Below are 21,369 nucleotides of genomic sequence, written 5' to 3'. Positions count from 1 at the left end.
AGCTCCAGAAAGCAATCTTTGGCTGCCATGTGAAGTTGGGAGGTTCTAATAGGTCCACGCGCCTATAAGCTGTCTGAGGAATCCTAGAATGAGGACAGATGGGGCTTACAAGATCTGTCTGGGGGCCTGGGGGTGGGGAGACTACAGCCTGAGAGAATAGATCAAGAGAGAGAAGGCAGAACAGTGTGCAGAGAAAAATAGGCTGGTGTCCGTGTGCAGAGGAGCATAGGATGAGTTATATGAAGTCACATTTCCGCGTCTGTGGGAGGGAGTGGTCACAGTATTCCTAACATTGGACTTAATAAGGGCAGATGCTGAGGGGGATTCTGGTGCAGCGTGTCACATCTCACTGAGTCAGTTTTTGAACAAAACCTGAAAAACCATTCTCAAATGATAGAAAGGCCACCTGTAACACCCAGGCAATGCTAAGTAAGCCACGCATAGAAAAGGAAACCCAGCAGGTGACTGACAGGAAGTTTTTCTGGTCTTCACTTCTAGCTACAAAAAACCACATTTGATGAACAGGAAGCAGCCGGGTCTGGCACACAGTAGACAAATGTTTGCAAAGCAGAGGTTTGGTTTGCTTTTTCCTTCTGAGAGCAATCTTTATCTAAATAACTACTTAGAAAATAAGTATGTTATTTGAAAACTTTTTTTTTTTTGACCAATCTCTTTTCTTCCTCCGGAAATTTTCTCATTTGATGACTATTTCTTCTGTAATTTCAAACGGGAGGTATGAGGCAATGTCACAAATCGCACTTTTTTTAGCTTTGAGATGATTTTTTAAATTTCTTCTCACACCCCTCCCCAGCGCGCTCCCGGCCCGGGTGAGTAGCGACCAGGTGGTCAATACAAGCCTTTAATCCCAGCACTCCCGAGGCGGAGGCGGAGGCAGAGAGAAACAATTCAAGGCTGTCCGGATCTACAGAGACTTTCAGGCTAGCCAGAATTATTCAGCGAAACTGCTTCAAATAACAAAACAAAAGGGGAAAAGAAAGTTTTTGCATGTTTGAGGTATGTGTTTGCATTTGTGCCTGGAAACACTTGTAGGGGTCAGAAGACAACCTTGAATATCACTCCTCACCTTCCATCTGATTTGAAATGGGGCCTCTTGTTTTTAGGTACTGCTAGAGACCTTCTGGAGACTCATCTAGGTTGGCGTGGCCGTCATCACCGCAGTTTGTCATTTTATCTTACCATGTGCCCAGCAGTTTTTGCAACCCCCTTCACACTTCATCTTACCAAATGCCTCATTTTAATCTAACTGAAGATACCTGTCATCACTTTAAATTTAAGGTGTTTAAATTTAACCTGTGATCACTTTAAATTTAAGGTGTTTCAAAGACCTGCCTAACACCTTCATTGTCGGATCTAGGAATTGAGATTCTGAAAGAAGAAGTCAGTCTTGCCTGTCTGTCTCTCTGTCTGTCTGTCTCCCTTGTTCCCCCTTCCCCACTACGTCTTTCTTTTTCTCCTCTCCCCTCCTTCTTCCCCGTTCTTTCCCGCGGGCTTAGAACTAACTCCCTGTGTAGACCAGGCTGGCTTCGAATTCACTGAGATACGCCTCCTTGTCTCCTGAGTGCTGGGATTAAAGACCTGCGCCACTGGCCCGGCAAGCAGTCGCTTTTTAAGTGTGGCTCTGTAATGGAGATTAGTAGTTATGATTGGTTATCTATGATGCACTAAATTAGTGGCATCCCGGGAATCATTTTACCTTTCCGGTCACTTTCTAGCTCCCCGGAGGCCCTTTGTGACTGGATGAGGGACTGTCTTCATCCTCCAATCAGGGCTTGGAGTCTCAGAGCTACACCAATTGAAGGTTACCGGACATTCAATAAAGACCAATCGGATGCTAGAGCCTAGCAAGCGAACGGCAATCAATCAGAGCGGAGGAGCGGCAGCCGGGAGACGGCTGGCCAATCAACGTGCGAGCGGTGAGGGGGGGGCGGAGCCTTCGTGCCAGGAGCAATGCGCAGCGCGATTGCGCTGCGGAGACTGAGCAGAGCCTGAACGGAGCCTGAACGGAGTCTGAGACCTGGACGAAGCTGGTAGGGCTGGGCGCGCGCGGATGGGAAGGGCTGCGTTGGGCGTCTCCTGGGAGAGGTACGGGAGGAGTCACGGGCTACAAATACTGTTGCCATGGCAACGCAGGTGCACAGTTCTGGGACTAGGGTCCCTCTTTCTAGACAGTTTTCAGGCTGGAGCCCCTAGGCCCACAGGGCCTCCAATACCCTAGGCTTGCAAGCTGCCGAGCTGCAACCTCTCCATGCCTGTCTTGGCAACCTGCGATCTGGACTCTCTCCTGGGGCATTAGGAAAACAGGTCTTAGCAATGTGACCAGTTGTGCTAGCTCAGGTCGGTTCTCTTCTAGGCCACCTCTGGGTGCAGCACAGCTGCCTCATCCTGGAGATGTCACTATAGACAAATTAGAGTATCTCCAGAGATTTTTTTTGTTTTTAAGCATCCAACGAAATGCTTTGTGCAGAAATAATTCAGAGAATGAGTCCTTAGTGAATGAGTAAAGACCACAGTGGCAAAGATTCCAGGGGCCGACTCTGCCCAGGAGAAAGTGCATCATGTATGCTGTTTCGAATAGGAACCATGGTAGACTAAAGATAAGTTAAATTTTAATAGATTTCATTTGGTCCAAACATATTACCGATATTAGATAAGCGGTAAGATATTTAAAATTGTGTCCTTTTCCCAACCGAAGCTGTCCAGTCTCTTGTTTATCTTAGAGTTCATGTCAATACCATCAGTCACTTTTCAAATGCTCACTACCCATTTAGGTCATGCCCACCATCTTTGTTTATTTTGATTAGCTTTCTTTGAGACAGGGTCTTGTTATGTAACCCAGGCTAATGTCAAACTTGTGATCCTACTGTCTTAGCCTCCCAAGTGCCTGGCAAAGTACTATTTAAAAGGAAATTGAGTATATTTGTGTGTGACAGGTAGTCACTTCTCTCACCTTATGGGTCCCAACGAATTGAATCCCGTTGTTAGGATCGTTAGCAAGCCTTACCTGCTGAGCTAGCTCACAAGCCTGAAACTAGTCTTTTAAGTGGATATAACTCAGGCAATAGTAAAGAGAACTGAAAGTATACAATGGACAAACAAGATGGCTGCTGGTTATTATCAGGAGTTCAAGGGAAGGATCCTTACAGCTCACATAGTAGCAGCAGGTATGTCCGGTCGGTGGCCTGTAGGCCACATGTGGCCCAGGACAGCTATGGATGTTGCCCAACACAAAACTGTAAACTTACTTAAATCATGGGGAAATTTATTTTCCTATCTTGTTTTGTAACTTGTATGGTTCCTGAGAATGCTTTTTTGTGGATGGACACTGTCATGTTGCAATATCAAAAAGTTAAATGCAGCTATGAGAGGAGGACATGGGCCCAATCCACAAAGAAGTATGGGTCTTTTTTTTTTAAAAAGATTTATTTATTATTATATCTAAGTACACTGTAGCTATCTCCAGATGCACCAGAAAGGGGAATCAGATCTCATTATGGATGGTTGTGTGCTGGGATTTGAACTCAGGACCTTCAGAAGAGCAGTCACTGTTCTTAACTGCTGAACATCTCCAGCCCAGAAGGTAGGTCTTGAACTTTGGAAAATAGGGGTGTTTTAAGTCAGTGAAAATGAATGCAGCCTCTCTTGTTTTTAGGGTTGGAAACGAGCTGAATGCAGAGGCTCACAGACTGAGCAAGTGTACCTCTCCCACCAGCCTCTCCACCATGATCCACAGTCTCTTCCTGATCAACTCTTCTGGAGATATTTTCCTGGAGAAGCATTGGAAGAGCGTGGTCAGCCGCTCTGTTTGTGATTACTTTTTTGAGGCCCAAGAGAGAGCTACCGAGGCAGAAAATGTACCTCCGGTCATCCCCACCCCCCACCACTACCTCCTGAGTGTTTACCGACACAAGATCTTCTTTGTGGCTGTGATCCAGACAGAGGTCCCGCCTCTGTTTGTCATTGAATTTCTTCACCGAGTAGTGGACACATTCCAGGTTTGTAAATGTGAGAAGTTATATAAATGTAGATAAGCCATAAAAGAACCACACCTTTGTTGGGCTTTCATTCTGTAGCCCAGGCTAGCCTGAGCTGTGTAGCTCAGGCTGAACTCATTTTTGCAGCAGTCCTCCTGCCTCAGCCTTCTAAGCGCTGGGATTATAGGTATAAGCCACCATGCCATCTTGCAAAAATATTTTTATAGTACTGTCTCCATTGTGTTTATCTTGGGTTTAGAGCATCTTTTAAGAATCAAAACTAAGCATTGCTCATATCCTGTCTAAGATTCTTCATATTTTCTTAGTTGACTGCATTCAAAAGAACCAATTGGATGCTCTTAAGTCTCTTGCATGAGAGAGCCATCTGTTCCACATGAGTGCATGGTCTTAGCTTTGCTCACAAATTAAGAGTTTATATATTCATTATAGATAGATATATAAATACATAGACACATGCACACACGCATGCACATGCGCGCACGCGCATATACAACACATTTTTTTTTTTTTTGTTTTTTTGAGACAGGGTTTCTCTGTTTAGCCCTGGCTATCCTGAAACTCACTCTGTAGACCAGGCTGGCCTCAAACTCACAGAGATCTGCTTGCCTCTACCTCCGAAGTGCTGGGATTAAAGGTGTGGGCCACCACCACCTGGTGAGTTTTTTTAATACTGTGAAGTTTATGCTAGCCATTGTTAGCTACATTGCTTTGAGTTCTGTCCAAAACAAGTGTAAAGTTTTCTAAAAGAACGAAGAGGAGAAGCTAAGAGGTACTTACGTGGTTGCTCCGGCAGGGGTCACTGGTGAGTTCAGCTTTCACTCTGACGTAGCATGTGTGCTGATAGGAATTCCTGTCACGGTTTTCTGTTCTTGGGAGAACGTGAGGTATGTTGTAGTTTACATTTTGATTTGTAGCTCTAAAGCTATGGTTCTCAACCTGTGGGTCAAGACACCTGTGGGTCAAGACACCACTAAGGGTTAAACAACCCTTTCACAAGGATTCTATTGTTATGATTCATAACAATAGAAAATTATAGTTATGTAGTAGCAGTGAAAATAATTTTGTGTTGGGGTGGGTCACCACAGCATGAGGAATTACATTAAAGGAAGGTTGAGAGCACTGCTTTGTGGGAACCAAGGAGTGGGAGGTGAGCTATCCCGATACGGGAGCTCGGCGTAAGCACAGATTCTGGGTCTGCACAGTCCTTGTCCTGATGATACCCAGCTTTACTAGCTGTGGCTGGTTCGCATTGCCCGGATGATAGGTTAGGAGAAGGGCTCTTTGGTTTAACTTGTCTGTCATGTGAGGTCTGGAGTTAGCCACGCGTGTATGAGAACTATGGGGTTAGGAAGGGGAGGAGCTTGTGATGACCCAGTGGGAGCAAGTTTGTTCTGCCCCACGGTGCTCACCCCAGCATCACACGGGTAGGACCGTTTTCATGGTAAGAGAATCAAAGCATGTTTTAGTCTCAGAGTACTGTTCTGGAATTCCAATCCTCATGCTGCATGCCAGCAACTCTACACCGTGAACAGCCTACTGTTTCAAGCCCAGAGTGTGGGGCAAACGGAAGAATCCAGTAATGAGGTTGTTAAGCTACTCAGTGTGGGCCCTGCTGTGATTTCTAAGTACTTTACCCATACACAGCTTAGCAGTCTATTGCCACACCAATTATTGTATAACTTACTGCAAGCCAGGAAGCGAAAAAAGTTGTCTATTTAAAACCACAGAGGAGAAATGGCTCCTCAGTTAAAAAAAAAGAAAAAGAAAAGAAAAGAAAAACCACTGGCTGCTCTTCAGAACTCAGGCTCAATTTCCAGCTCCGACGTAGTGGCTCACAACTATCTGTAGCTTTGGTTCCAGGTGATCTGCTGCCCTCTTCTGGCGTCGGTGGACACTGCACGAACATGTGCAGACAGACGGGCAGGCAGGCAGATAAATACCTATACACAAAGAAAAATTAACAACAACAGCAAAAAATTAAAACCACAGAGGAATCTGGGGAAGTAGAATCGAGTCCGGTTTTGAAGCCGCTGGGGAATGTGGGCCAGTGTGGAGCTTAGCACCTAGCCTAGTGTTTCTCCTCTTGCAATATCTGTTCCTAGTTCTTGAAGGTGACGGAGTCCCGGTGGCAGAATTGCCAATTGCATTTGCTGTAGCGCCTTGCATTGAAGGGCTCCTTCTATGTTGTGTTTGGTTTGTAGAACCTCCTGAGATGAGCACCCATTTTTTCAAATGAAATCACTGTTGGGAAAGAAGCATGGTGTTTTCTTTCAGTTATATTCTCCCTCTCCCCCTCTCTCCTTCCTCCCCTTCCTCCCTCTCCTTCTCTCTCCCCCTTCTTTCTAAGGAATATATTCCTAAAATTTGTCTTGAGTTTACCTTGGACTCTCACTGATGCTTATCACCCTCTGATGTAGTTTAGGCCACATCCCATAGAATCAGTTTAAGGGCCAGGTAATGACATTATCTGAGGCCCATCCCATTGCCCAGGCTGTGAAGGACCCTCAGGGGTGTGGCCTGGAGAAGAGAGAAGGAAGTCCAAGCTTGCTGACCTCTTTAGATAGAAGATCTAGGAGGCTGGCTTCAGCTTAGCAAGTCAGCACTGTCTATGAGTAGAGCAGGGTTTCTGTGTGTGTGCTTCCCCCACTCAGTGATTTGTGTCGCCAACTTGGAGGCCCTGTAAGAGCCAGGCCTGAGACTTTGAGAAACATGCACCAACTGACCACATGCCTGGTCACTCTTGTCATCATCCTTACCATGTTTAGTTTGCACACACACATAGTGCTACCTCATTATGCCTTTCAATCAGGACCCAAAATAGTTAACAAGTGACACTTAAGATTATAACCTGGGCTAGAGAGATGGCTCAGCAGTTAAGAGCACTGACTCCTTTTTTGAAGGTCCTGAGTTCAAATCCCAGCAACTACAAGGTGGCTCACAACCATAAGTAATGAGATCTGATGCCCTCTTCTGGTGTGTCTGAAGACAGCTACAGTGTGCTTACGTATAATAAATAAATAAATCTTTGGACTGGAGCAAGTTGGGGCTGGAGCAAGAAGGAAAAAAAATTAGAACCTGAGAGGCCCTGGGTTTGATCCAGAGCACTCACTGGAAAGGAAAGAGAATGAGAAGAGTGTGACCTGGGTCTTCCAGGCTTTCCCACGCCCTGGATATGCTCAGTGTGTGGCTAGCCCTGTAAGTAAATGATAGACTTTGGGGAATCCCAAGTTCAAGGATGTGCTAAAGAGGCCTCTCTCCACTTAATCCTTTCCTGAATGAATTTCAAGAAAGTAGACAGCAGGAGGCTTGAAGGTTTTCTGTACAATTCTACGTCACGTCAGTTATTCCAACTTTGCGCAGCTCATACATTTTTGTATATGAGCATATCTAATCTAGATTAAGCTTTGTTACATTTTTATCAAGTCAAGGAAATCAACCTAAAGAGCTTGACTTCCTCAGGTTCCTGAAGCAGAGGTACCAGATGATGCGAGTCCTGGTTGTTAACCTAAGCCAGGCCGCTCAGGGGAACGGAGGCCCTAGCCTCTGAGTGAATGTCCTGGACCCACTGGTTAAACGCCACGCACAGGCAAGTCTCTCCTGTCATGCCTATTGTTTCATCTCTTCCCTCAGCCTGGGTGATAAACACGCTTCTTATGTCTTCATCAGGACTATTTTGGGGTCTGTTCCGAGCCAGTGATCAAAGACAATGTGGTGGTGGTCTACGAAGTGTTGGAAGAGATGCTGGACAATGGGTTCCCCTTGGCTACAGAGTCAAACATCCTCAAAGAACTGATAAAGCCCCCCACCATTCTCCGGACAGTGGTCAACACCATCACAGGTGGGAGCAGGGTGGGGGTTGGGGCGGGTACTGCGGAAGCCCAGGCTCCTCAGACCCTGGCATCTCTGAGTTCTTGGGAGTCTCATCTTATCTTTCATGTGCTAGGGATCCAACCTGAAATTATAATTGTATGTGGAAATTATAATTACAATTTAATTACTAATTATAATTATAATTGCACTTGAATTTTATATAGCTCCTGGTGGCACAGCACTTGTTGTAGCATGTAGTCTTGTCTCTGAAGGAAAAAAAAAAACTTACTTAACAGGATTTTCTTCCAACTAAAGGGGAAAATATGATTAGTATAGAAACTTCAGAAACACAAGAACATGAAAATCTACAAATTTAACTCCTTTTTTTAATATTTATACCCACATATAGTATGTGTATATATTTATTTCTTTTAGATAGGTGAATGATGCATAGGTAGAATACATTTTTATTTAAATTTTATATTATGTAATATTGGCGTTTGCCTGCACATATGTTTGAGTACCATGTGTGCCTGGTTCCCTGAGGAGGCCAGGTGAGGACATCTATTTCCCTAGACCTGGAGTTGCAGACAGTGTGAGCTGCCACGTGGGTGCTGGGAGTTGCACCCCTGTCCTGTGGAAGAGCAGCCAGTGCTCCTAACTGATGAGCCCTCTCCCCAGTACCCAGATAAAATACCTCTAAATAATAGCATGCACCTTTTTTAAAAATTGATAAAATCTTATCAATGTTTTATGAGCATCTAACTGACATTGTTAATTATTAGTGTCCAGCCCCTACGTTTAATGTTCCTGATTTTTTTTTTTTTATCCTTTCAAAACATAGGATTCTTGTGTTTGAGTCTTGTCTACTCAGTTGTGGAAAAGGAGGGGCCAGGCTGAGGGATTTTAGAGACACCAACACATCAGGACCGAAAGCTCGTGGCAGCCTTTGCTTCCCATTGCAGAACTGATCCACTGCCACCAACCCTGTTAGGTTCTGAGGGTGTGGACTGCTGGAGAGTCGGTGTTTCATTTCACACAGTCTTATTACCAGGAAGGTTTGGAACCTGTAGGAAGCTCCTGCTAGCTTGCAGGTTCTGCCTTGAAAGCTCCATTTTTCTGAGTCCCCAGAAACTTAGCTTTGGCATGGCTGTTGCCATGATGTGTGAACTGTTTTGATTTAGTTATAATGAAAGTGGGGGTTTCAGAGAACTCGACAAACTAATTTCTGGAAAACACAACTATGAAGAGGAACAGGACAGCTTTGTGAAGGGATTACACAAGGATTGGATTTGCTCTGTCATCCATTGAGAGGCACCAAGTTCATGTGACGTGTGAGACAGAAACTCAGAGTTATCACCTTGAAAGAGACAAGACAAATTTTCAGTTTTTCTTTTAAAGGATACTGAGAGAAAATGTGTTGTGCCAGATACATGCAGTGTACCAGGAACATGTGCCAGAAACATGCAGTGTACCAGGAACATGTGCCAGAAACATGCAATGCTGTTTTGATGATTTTTAAAAAGACAGTACTGGCCCTGTTGTGTGTTGGCAACATTCTGAGTTTAGTTTAAACCTTAAAACCTTTGTGAGAGCTTTGTTATCAAGTTATAAGGTCTCTGTCTCACTCAGCTATAGAAAAATCTCCCACGAGATCCCCGTTTTGAAAAGCTGTAACGTTCTATACATATGCTGACTATACATGTGTTTAGGGGTTCTTTCTTTAGAGTAAAGAGATACAGGCAGTGGGAAGAGGAAATAGGATTTAAATTAGTTACAGTCATCAGTTCGATCTAAAATAAGCTTTGATGTCTGTGGGAGCAGAAGGGCAAGGAACTGATCGATGCATGGCTGCAGGGAGAGGGCAGGATCTGACCGCGGGATCTAGCCTAGGGATCCGGCTGCAGTCTCTTTTGTTCAGTTCAGGAACGGCACAGATACTGGTGATGAGAACCAGCCTTAAACTAGAATGGTGTTTCACTGATGGCGGCCCTGCGTCCGTGTGTAGGTACCCAGCCCTACAGAAACACAGAACATTATCTAACTTGTGGAATTTGAGATCTCCCAGTCCTTGTTACTCTCAGAACCAGAATATGATATCCACTCCTCGGGTGGCTCTCCCTCCAACCTTTGCTCCAGGCAGCAGACCAGATGGCGACAATGGCTTTTAAAAATAGACCATGCTGTCCTACATAGGAGAAGCGGAAGGCTTATCTTCCATATGGTGTTGCACTGAGAAGCAAGGACATGGAAACTTGTAGGGGAATATCCTTAGGTTGTTCGATGGGAATTGGCATCAAAGTACCAATTCGATTCTAGTTGACCAGTATTAATTGTCTCAGGAAGCACCAATGTGGGGGACCAGCTTCCAACTGGGCAGCTGTCAGTGGTGCCTTGGCGACGGACAGGGGTGAAATATACCAACAACGAGGCCTATTTCGATGTGGTGGAAGAGATAGACGCCATCATCGACAAATCTGGTAGGTGCTGTGCGGGCCGAGGGCAGAGGGTGGCTGCTTTCGCCTTTCCCTGAGTGCGTGATGATACAACCGGGTCTCTCACACAGCACCCTTTGTGGGACTTCTCTTGAATGAGAAACAGGAGTAGCAGGGTTGAGGATTGTAGGTGAGGAAGGGGGACGCAGAGCAACAAGGCCGAGTTTGGCAGTGTGTACTGGTCATCGGATTGAAGCAGGAGGATAGAGATTTCCGGGCCATCTGGGGCTGCGCAGCAGGACCCTGTTCCAGGAAACTATGAAAGAAATGGGGAGCGGGGGGTGGGGGGGGAGTACAATGTGCGGTCTGGTTGATTAGGTGTCCTGTTTGGTGGTATTAGCTTCTCAGATCTGGAGGCAGAACTAGAGTCTGGTTGACAAGTTTCTGTCCTGTTTGCTTCAGCTAAGTAAACAGAAGTTCTGAGGCCGTGGGAGTGCCTCACATTCGGGCACGTACCCACCCACTGACTGCTGTTGGAACCTTGCTCCTAGCACAGCGGGTCCAGGTGACAGAGGTGCGGGTACCTGGGCTTAGAGCCTTGTGCTGTCAACAGAGTAAACTGACACCCTACCACCTGCAGTGCCTGAGAGCTGCCACTCAACAGCATTCACAGAAATGAGCCTGGAGCAAGGGGCGTGAGAAGAAGAGGAAATGGTGAAACTTTAAAGCTGGGCTGGCACTACAGTTTTTCATATTAACACAAATGAGAAACATCCCGACTGTCCATTAGTAACGAAAATGATCAATAAGCTTTGATATAGCTATGCAGTGGAGTACTATACAGTAGTGAAAAAAAAAGAATAATTGGTCCACCCATCAACATGAGTGCCTCTTAGACTGTTGGGGAAAACAGAGTCAGATGTGTGTTATTATAAACAGTGAATCGCATTTAGTGAAACTTGAAAGCAGGTGCAATTTGAGGTCATAGAAGTCAGAATTAAGGGGGCGCCATTAGGAAAGAGAGGGAGAAGCATGTCATATTAGAGAGTTTCCTCCACATTTGATGTGGATCATATTTAAGTATATGTGTATGTGCTTAAAATTCACTGAGCTGTAAGGATTTTACATTTTGATATTTATATTTACCATTAAAATTTTGTAATTGACCCTAGAGAGATGGCTCAGTAGTTAGGAGCCCTGGTTGTTCCTCTGCTGGGTTCAATTCCCAGCACCCACAGGCTGGCTTTCATCTGGCTATAATTCCAGTACCGGGAGATCTGACGCCCTCTCCTGGCCTTTATCAGCACTACACACAGGTGGTGCACAAACATATAAACAGGCAATACCTCATAACCATAGAATAAAAATACAGGAAAAATATCTTAAATTTTTTAAAAAGATTTATTTATTATTATATTTAAGTACACCGTAGCTGTCTTCAGACAAACCAGAAGAGGGCGTCAGATCTCATTACAGATGGCTGCGAGCCACCATGTGGTTGCTGGGATTTGAACTCATGATCTCTGGAAGAACAGTCAGTGTTCCTAACCGCTGAGCCATCTCTCCAGCCCCAGATTTATTATTATTTGGGGGGAGGGGGTTTTTGAGACAGGGTTTCTCTGTGTAGCCTTGACTGTCCTGGAACTCACTCTGTAGACCAGGCTGGCCTCGAACTCAGAAATCTGCCTGCCTCTGCCTCCCAAGTGCTGGGATTAAAGGCATGTGCCACCACCTGCCCTGCAAAAATTTTTTTTCATTAGAGTGGCAATTTGTGTCAGGCTTGGTGGCACACACCTTTAATTCCAGCACTCTGAGGAGGCAGAAGCAGGTGGATCTCTGTCAATGGGAGGCCAGCCTGGTCTATATTGTAAGTTCCAGGCTAATCATAGCTCTATAGTGAGACTCTGTCTTAAAAAACAAACAAACCAACAAAGAATCCAATAGCCAGTGTCTTAGTGAGGGTTTCCATTGCTGTGAAGAGACACCATGACAAAGGCAACTCTTATAAGGATGACATTGAATTGGGGGTGGCTTCCAGGGTCAGAGGTTCAGTCCATTATCATCAAGGCAGGAGCATGGCAGCCTCCAGGCAGGCCTGGCACTAGAGTTGCTGAGAGTTCACCATCTTAATTCCAAAGTCAAATAGAGGACTGTTTCTCATGTGTCTACGAGGAAGATCTCAGAGCCCACCCCCACAGTGACTGACACACTTGCTCCAGCAAGGCCACACCTCCCGAAGGGACCAAGCATATTCAAAAGACCACAGCCAGTCTTCTTATAGTGTGGGAGACTCTTCTACGGAGGGGCTGACTGGAGGCAGGTACACCATTAGGAGGCTGTGACTTAAGTTCCAACTCAAAGTATAGATGTCTACAGTAAATAAATATCCCCGGAGAGTGAGGAGTTGGTTCCCAGACAGAGGGGCATATCTGCTATCCCAGCACTAGGAAATTGAGGCAGAAGGAGCAAGTTTGAGACTAGACTGACCTACAAAAAATAGTATTTAGCTAGGCATGGGGAGAGAAGGGTGCGAGTGGGCCATGTAGACCTGGGCGAGGCACCTGGGTGGATAGTGCCACCGTAAACTGCAGAAATGGGGCCGTCAGGAAGGTAGAGCGAACCTGCTGTTAGCAATGAGCTTGCAACACACTGCTGACACCTGGAGAGCCAGCCCCTGGTCAGGAGTAAGGCTGAGCTTGAAATGCAGTATATCCCAGGGCCTGCACAGATGCAAGCCAGACAGGGGCCTGGGACTGACATGGGGACACAGGCTCCCACACCCAGCCAAAGCTGTCTGCAATTGACAGCCGCTTGCACAGGAAAAGAAAGCTTTCTCCAATGCAGCCTCACTGGTGTGTCACCCTCACTGGTGTGTCACCCTCACTGGTGTGTCACCCTCACTGGTGTGTCACCCTCACTGCTGTGTCACCCTCACTGCTGTGTCACCCTCACTGCTGTGTCACCCTCACTGCCTTGTCACCCTCACTGCTGTGTCACCCTCACTGCTGTGTCACCCTCACTGGTGTATCACCCTCACTGGTGTGTCACCCTCACTGGTGTGTCACCCTCACTGGTGTGTCACCCTCACTGGTGTATCACCCTCACTGGTGTATCACCCTCACTGGTGTATCACCCTCACTGCTGTGTCACCCTCACTGGTGTGTCACCCTCACTGGTGTGTCACCCTCACTGCTGTGTCACCCTCACTGCTGTGTCACCCTCACTGCTGTGTCACCCTCACTGCTGTGTCACCCTCACTGCTGTGTCACCCTCACTGCTGTGTCACCCTCACTGCTGTGTCACCCTCACTGCTGTGTCACCCTCACTGCTGTGTCACCCTCACTGCTGTGTCACCCTCACTGCTGTGTCACCCTCACTGCTGTGTCACCCTCACTGGTGTATCACCCTCACTGGTATATTACCCTCACTGGTGTGTCACCCTCACTGGTGTGTCACCCTCACTGGTGTGTCACCCTCACTGCTGTGTTACCCACACCAAGGGCAGGCTCTGTGCCCAGCGGTACATGGCTGATGCAGAATGAATTCAGTGCTGTTTCTGTTGACTTTTTGTCTCTTTAGCCATGTTTTTTTTTTTGGAGGGGGGGGAGTGTCATAGTTAGTTCTTTTAGACTTCTGCTTACATCTTTTGGTTTCCAATTTTGTGGTTTTTGTGGGGTTTTTCTGTTTGCGTTTGGATTGTTTTTTTAAATAAAGAGAGAGGGGCATACAGTTGGGTGAGTAGGGAGGTAGATAGAATCTGGGAGTGGTTGGGGAAAAATGTGATTAGAATATATCCTGTGAAAACAGTCTTTTTCCAATTAAAAAGAGAAGCACAATGAAGATATGGGTGTGGTGGAGTCTGAAGCCTTGGGGCAGGCTAAGGACAGCAGGGAGAATAAGAGGGGCTTGGCTTGAGTACATGGTGGCCATGCAGAAAGACCCGATTGTGTGACAGAAGAGCAGCTGAGGATGGGAAGGAGGGCTGAGAGGGAGAGGGAGGGAGAGAGGGAAGGAGGGAGAGGGAGGGAGAGAAGAAGAGGAAGAGGAGGCAGAGGGAAGGGGAGAAAGAGAGGGAGGGAGGGGGAGTAAGAGGGGGAGGGAGAGAAGAAGAAGATGAGGGAGAGGAAGGGAAGGGGAGAGAGGGAGGGAGGGGGAGACGGAGGGGAAGAAGAGGAGGAAGAAAAGGGAGAGGGGGAGGAGAGGGAGGATTGCTTGTAGAGGGAGAAATCTGAAGATGTGTGGACAGAGACCTGTAGGGTGAGGACCACATGCAACCTCAGCCTTGGCAGCTGAGCTCCTACACGGGAGCTTTTGAACAAATCCTCTGAACGACTAGCTAAGTTGCTGGTGCTCTGTGACTCACACACCATGGAAGACCCTTCTAGAACATCTCTCGCCAGTCTCTGTCTCCATGCTTCCATTGGAGTTCATAGGCTTGAGCTTGGACAGATGGACAGATGGATGGATAAATGACGTGGGTGATTAGACAGGAGAGAGGCGGGCAGGAGGGAAGGACAGACAGAGGACAGGCAGCTGGATGAGACTCGTGTGGTCCCTAAGGTCCTCTTCTTCTTCCTCTTAGGTTCCACAGTCACCGCTGAGATCCAAGGGGTGATTGATGCCTGTGTTAAGCTGACGGGAATGCCGGATCTCACTCTGTCCTTCATGGTAATGCCCAGAGCCATCGCTCACCTTCTTGGCATGGGAAAGGAGGTGTTTCTGGAAAGAATGAGAATGAGCTGGCGCAAGCAGTAATCAGGCGGCCATGAAGCCTATGCCAGGCTTTGGACGCGCGCGCGTATGTGCTTAGTGAAAATGTCATCTGCATTGCTTCTCAAAGGAAACCCTGGAGCTTACCCCCACTTTTTGTTCCCCCTGCCTGGCTCTGCAGAACCCCAGGTTGCTGGACGATGTTAGCTTCCACCCCTGTGTCCGTTTCAAGCGCTGGGAGTCAGAGCGCATCCTCTCCTTCATCCCCCCAGACGGCAACTTCCGGCTGCTCGCCTACCACGTCAGTGCACAGAAGTAAGCAGTCGCCAGGAGCAGAGTCCGTGTCCGGGGGAGCTCTGTCTGTAGGGATCAGTGAGCTGCTTTCCCCCTCCCTGGCTGTCTCTTTTCTGGGGAGAGCGAGTGTCTTCCTGTGAGGACTGAGTGGACCTTGCTTCACTGAGTGGTTACTGAGGCTGCCATTACTGCTGTCGTGGTGGTGTCTGCTGGCTTTGAACTCACAGCCCTCTCCTGCTGGGCCTACAGGTCTGCGCTATCAGCACAGCACCTGCTGTTACATTGTTGCTACCTTCAAAAGAAGATAGAATACCAGTGTATCCTTGGCCTCCATAAAGCACTTAATCATGCTTTGAATTCAGACTCCAGTGCAGTGCGTTTTGGTCTCATGTGCTTCCTTATTTGGGATCTCAGTTTTGCAGTAGAAGGTATGGAGACTGAGTGGAGTTGGGATCCTAGAGACTCAGGGCCAATGCCTCTTCCCTGGTGACTCGAGTCTGTATGCCTGAATCCAGTCACCCCAAGTCAAACCTCTCCTTATAGATATGACCAGGCAGGTTATTCAACCTCAGTGAGGCAGAGGGACATCAGTATTCATGTATAAACCTCTCTCTCTCTCTCTCTCTCTCTCTCTCTCTCTCTCTCTCCCTCTCTTCCTCCCTCCCTCTCTCTCTCTCTCTTTCTCTCTCTTTCTCTCTCTTCCTCCCTCCCTCTCTCCCTCTCCCCCCTCTCTCTCATACACATACACATTCTCATACACAGCAATACATTTAAAAATTAAAATAATTTTAAATAAGTAAGAAAAGGTATCAAGAGAATAGTAAAGGGGGTGTTTTATTTTTAAAGGTGTCTTTACTTGCTCTCTGTGTGTAAGTGTTTGGCTGCATGCATGTATGTGCGCTGCATACATGACTGGTTGTTGCACAAGAAGAAGAAGAGGGTGTCAGATCCCCTAGAACTGGAATTCTTGTATGTTTCCATGGGGGTGCTAGGAATCGAACCTCCATCCTGTCCAAGAGCAGGAACTCTTAACTGATGCGCTAACTGATTCTCTAGCTCTCCAGCCCCCACAGGGTGTTTTCTTTTTCCCAATTTGTCTTAGATTTATTTCATTTTATGTGTATGAGTGTTTCACTTATGTGTGTGTATGTGAACCACATGCATGCCTGGTGCCTGCAGAGGTTAGAAGAGGGTTCTGGAACTGGAGTCTTGAGTCCTTTGCTAGAACAGCAGGTGGTCCTAATTGCTAAGTCATCTCTCCAACCCCTGGTGTTTCCTTTTTTTTTTTTTTTGGATTTTTGAGACAGAGTTTCTCTGTGTAGCCCTGGCTGTCCTGGAACTCACTCTGTAGACCAGGCTGGGCTCGAACTCAGAACTCCGCCTGCCTCTGCTTCCCAAGTGCTGGGATTAAAGGCGTGCGCCACCACTGCCCAGCGGTATTTCCTTTTTGAAGAGGGTGTTTTGTCTCTTTTGCAGCCTCGTTGCCATCCCAGTCTACGTCAAGCATAGCATCAGCTTCCGGGACAACAGTTCACTTGGACGCTTTGAAATCACAGTGGGACCCAAGCAGACCATGGGGAAGACCATAGAGGGTGTGATTGTCACCAGCCAGATGCCCAAAGGAGTCCTGAATATGAGCCTCACTCCATCCCAGGGGACACACACGTTTGACCCTGTGACAAAGGTAGGGGAGTGGGCATTTGAATTGCTTAACACAACACAGACTACATGTGGTGGAGGGTGAATATGTCTTTTTTTTTTAAGATTTATTTTTTATTTATTATTTTATGTGTATGAGTACACTGTAACTATACAGATGGCTGTGAGCTATCATGTGTGTGGCTGCTAAGAATTGAACTCGGGACCTCTGCTGGCCCCACTCACTCTGTCTCTGCTTGCTCTGGCCCTGCTTTTATTTTTTTATATTTATTTATTTGTTTATTTTGTTTTTCAAGACAGGGTTTCTCTTTGTAGCCCTTGGCTGTCTTGGAACTCACTCTGTAGACCAGGCTTGCCTCGAACTCAGAAATCTGCCTGCCTCTGCCTCCCAACTGCTGGGATTAAAGGCATGCACCACCACTGCCCTGGGAAGGTGAATATTTCTGACAGAATATTTCTCTGTGGACCCCATCCCCATCAGAAGTGGCTAATAGTATGGAAAGTGGACAGACGCCTTGAGATTGTAGCTCTGAGTTCAGATGGAGACACCACTGTGGTTGTGTGGGGAAAACTGACTTTCTTTATGTTTCCTTCCAAGATGCTGTCTTGGGATGTAGGAAAAATAAACCCACAAAAGCTGCCAAGTTTGAAGGGGACAATGGGTCTCCAGGTCGGAGCTTCGAAACCAGATGAGAACCCTACGATTAACCTGCAGTTTAAGATCCAGCAGCTGGCCATTTCTGGTGCGTGGCACACCTTGGGTAGTTTGCAAAGGGGTAACAATGGCTTCCTTCTGCCAGGGGCAGACCTCGGCGTCTTCCTGGGGCTATCGGAGGATGAGCGTAGTGGGTCTGGCTTTATTAGACCTCAGTGTTTTCCTGGGGCTATCCAAGGATGAGCATAGTGGGTCTGGCTTTATTAGACCTCAGTGTTTTCCTGGGGCTATCCAAGGATGAACGTAGTGGGTCTGGCTTTATTAGACCTCGGTGTCTTCCTGGAGCCGTCCGAGGACGAGCGTAATGGGTTTGACTTTATTACCTGATACGGAATCAATCATTAGTAAGACCCTTCCCAGGACAATCCCGGGGGAAGTGTACAGACTATAAAGACTCTGAGTCAAAACGTCTGGGGTGCTAGCTAATGAGAAATGGGCAGACAGAGGCCTCCAGGCCGTTGCTGGATCATTGGAGAGATGTCCGTTGAGCTGCCTTAGTTTTTCTGTATTAGCATATTTCTCCATTCTTCACCAAGAATGAGAAGAAGTAAGGCCCCTCTGCCCCCAGCTTCAGCGGCCTTGCTGGTCACTGGCGCCATCTTTAGAGATCTCATCTTCACCAGTTTGTCTATACTTAGGAAGGTGATAATAGGTACCGTTTGCTGGATATTTGTCACGGCCTGGAATCTCCTAAAACACTTCTTATTCTTGTTTAACTTTTCGAATGGCCTTCTGAAAGCCTTAGAAAGAGAAGGCTTTCTCTCTAGAGAACATTCTTGTTTCTCTTTCCTGAAAGGCTCTTTAACTTAGATGATTAAGTTAAATGATACAGTCTTTCTCCTAAACCTCTTAATGGGCCCTAAAGCTATCGGCGAACTCATTTTTGTTCAGTTGGGCAAGAGTATTTAGGAAGCCCTCATCGATCCATTCATTTCCTTTCATTATTCATGAATGCTGTTATCATTCAGGCAGTCGAACAACTTAAGCAAAACGCTTTTGTTTTTTATTTTGTCTCACCCTCACTGCAATCCGTGCCTGCCTCTCTGCTCTGTCCCCCAGGAGAGCCGTCTGCGGACGTAACCTTTGCTGTTAGTGTGTGTAGGGAGGTTGCAGCGCTGTCCGCCTCTGCTTGCTGCTCCTGGGAGATACTCACATCTCACTCCTCTCTTCTTTCCTTCCTCCAGGACTGAAAGTGAACCGTCTGGATATGTATGGAGAGAAGTACAAGCCCTTTAAGGGCATAAAATACATGACCAAAGCCGGCAAGTTCCAGGTCCGAACCTGAAGGGAAAGTCTTGCCGAAGGAGCAGTCATGGACACTTTTTCATTTCTTACTTGTCTAAAAGTAAAAAAAATGTCAGCCTGTTTCTTAAGTCCGTTCCCTCCAGGCTCCATCTGCTCCCTTTCGTCCTCCGTCTTCAGCCACGTAAGTGATGGAGGGAGAGAGAAGGTTCATCTGGGAAAATGAGGTCAAACCCAGCGCAGCTCTCACTGAGTCCTCAAGGTGTGGGCTGGAGAGCAGTGGCCCATGACACTGCATTTCACAGCTTTTAACATAGTTGTTTTGGAGAAAGACTGGCCTTTGATGTTTGGTTTCAGTCACCTAAACCCAATGGAAGATGTTTCTGTTGATTTTTTTTTTTTTTTAAAGATAGAAAGATTTGAAAGGGGGAAAAAAAGAAAGAAAAATGGGTGCTAGTCCAAGAAAGAGCAGTTGAGATTTGATTTGTGGGTCTGGGTTGTAACTTGGTGATCAAGTGCTAACCTGGGTTCTGTGTTCGAGTCCCAGTTCATTCCTGGCACCACCCACAATGCCTAACAGATCTGCTCTACAAGGGACAGGGCTGAGAAGCTGATGTAAAGAGAGTTCTGAAGAGAGATGTCGCAGTGAATGGTTGGCGAGAAAAGCGATGGGAATCTCCCTGGGGGAGCTAAGACAAGCCAAGTGCACTGGTTTCTTTCTGATTCCTCTCATGTGTAGAAAGGATTTACATGTCCAGGACTTTCAAAGTTAAAGTCCGCACTTGACGTGAAACCACAGTGGGATCCTCTGGAGAGTAAGGTGCCATGGCCTGGCTCTTAAGAGTCTCACTTGATGTTTGCACTGGCCCATCGTCTAGGTGGGATGGTTCCCTGCCAGAGCAGTTTACAGCCTCTTGCTGGTTATCTGACTCCTCAGTGGGATCGCCCCCAAAACAGCAGTGCTCTGTGCAGGCAGGTTTTGTGAATGATGGTGGTGGAGTTGAGGTGGGGACTCAACCACGCACAGCGGACCATGCCCATGCTTGGTGACCTCCATTAATGTTTGTGAGGCCAGACTGGCCCTAGGCCTTGCTTTTTCCTGTCTAAAGGTCCCATCAGAATCCCCGAGTGGGTGTGAGCCCACTGAGGACATTCATGAGTGCACAAAGCTGCTTCCCATTGTCTGTACCTATCATCTACAGCTCCCAGACAGACAGTCATCTACAACTCCCAGACAGACAGATAGCTCCCGGTCCGCTCTTACAACTAAAAGAAGGTATCTTAAACCTCTGAATAAAGTTTATACCATAGGAGGGCAGGCTGTGTTGACCACAAGTAGACGCCCCCTGCACACCTTCCTCCCTCCCCCCCAGTTTAAACCATGGCAGCTGAAGGAGCACAACTTTCCTATGGAGTATTTTTAATCCGTTCCAATGTGTCCATTTTACTGAATACAAAAAAGGCTGGAGTGTGGTTTTTAACTTTCACCTTAGGGAGCAGCTTGCTCTCTATGTTGTACCTGGAGGGAAAGGGAGACCGGCTTCCTTCAGTCTGCATGGCTCTCCCTAGAGTCCTTTTTTTTTTTTTTTTGGCTAGTGTTATCTCGCTATGGCCAGAACTTGTTTTTGCTGCCGAGTGGAGTTTCTTTGTGGTTTCCTTGTGGGGTGAACTGTGCTGTGTACAACTGATGTCTCTCACCAGGATCTGCACTAGTGTAACTCCACACCCTGCCGCAGAGGGGACACTTTCACAGGCTCTGGGGGATTCCAAGGTTTCTTGGGTCACAGGGGACTATTTATTACCGGTCCCTGAATGTGTTTAGGTTGGTAAGTGCAGCTCATCTATTCCCTCAAGCACAGCATAGCTTGCTCTTCTAGGAAGAGACTGTGTTGGAGTATGGGATCTGTCAGACCTAGACATGGTCGATACTGCCAAGCCTTGCCGTCCCCACCCAGTGATTGTCAGCAGAGGTTGTGCTGGGCGTCTCAATAGCTGCTTGCTCCGTGTGTGGTCCATGTGCGGCAGTAGCATTTCTGTTTAAGTCTTAATAAAGCTTTATCAGTCCTGGGAACTCTGTCTGGTTACTGGGACTACCCTTCACTCCGTAGAAGGCACTCATTTGGGACATCTAAAACCGTGTGGTCATTTGGTGCTGTTTGTAAGGTTGATGGCAGCTAAGGTCCACAGGAATCTGATTGTCCCAGATTGTAAAAGGGAAAGCTGTTAAAGCCCCTGGTGCCCATCGCAGTCCTTTCCTGTGTGCCACACGGGCAGGAAGCAGAGCTGCCAGGTCCCAAGTGTCTCTTGTAGAGATTTCTGAGGAGAGAGGCATCAGGGGTGTTTAACTTTTCTGTTGCTGTGACAAAACACCTCGACCAAGGCAACTCATCAAAGAAGGTGTCTAATTGGACATCTAGTCCCACAGGGTTAGAGTCCGTGATGCCGGAGCAAAGGCAAGATGGCAGGCACAGCTGGGAGCACACAGCTTGAC

The 21,369-nt window shown here is 47.0% G+C and overlaps 1 protein-coding gene across 1 annotated transcript; it reads left to right on the top strand.

Annotated features, from left to right (window-relative positions):
• Nucleotides 1-624: 624 nt before the first annotated feature.
• Nucleotides 625-20,949, top strand: Ap3m2 (adaptor related protein complex 3 subunit mu 2). The gene is made up of 10 exons (XM_031339267.1): nt 625-1,014; nt 1,734-2,048; nt 3,671-4,013; nt 7,680-7,851; nt 10,166-10,303; nt 14,841-14,926; nt 15,150-15,283; nt 16,739-16,946; nt 17,520-17,664; nt 18,821-20,949. The coding sequence occupies exons 3-10, from the start codon at nt 3,741-3,743 to the stop codon at nt 18,919-18,921; spliced, it is 1,257 nt and encodes a 418-aa protein (XP_031195127.1). The 5' UTR covers nt 625-1,014; nt 1,734-2,048; nt 3,671-3,740; the 3' UTR covers nt 18,922-20,949.
• The last annotated feature ends 420 nt before the right edge of the window (nt 20,950-21,369 follow it).

Source organism: Mastomys coucha, unplaced genomic scaffold (assembly GCF_008632895.1).
Source record: "Mastomys coucha isolate ucsf_1 unplaced genomic scaffold, UCSF_Mcou_1 pScaffold22, whole genome shotgun sequence".
Lineage (NCBI taxonomy): Eukaryota > Metazoa > Chordata > Mammalia > Rodentia > Muridae > Mastomys > Mastomys coucha.
The sequence above is the reverse complement of the archived record's forward strand: the minus strand, read 5'-3'. Positions and strand labels throughout refer to the sequence as shown.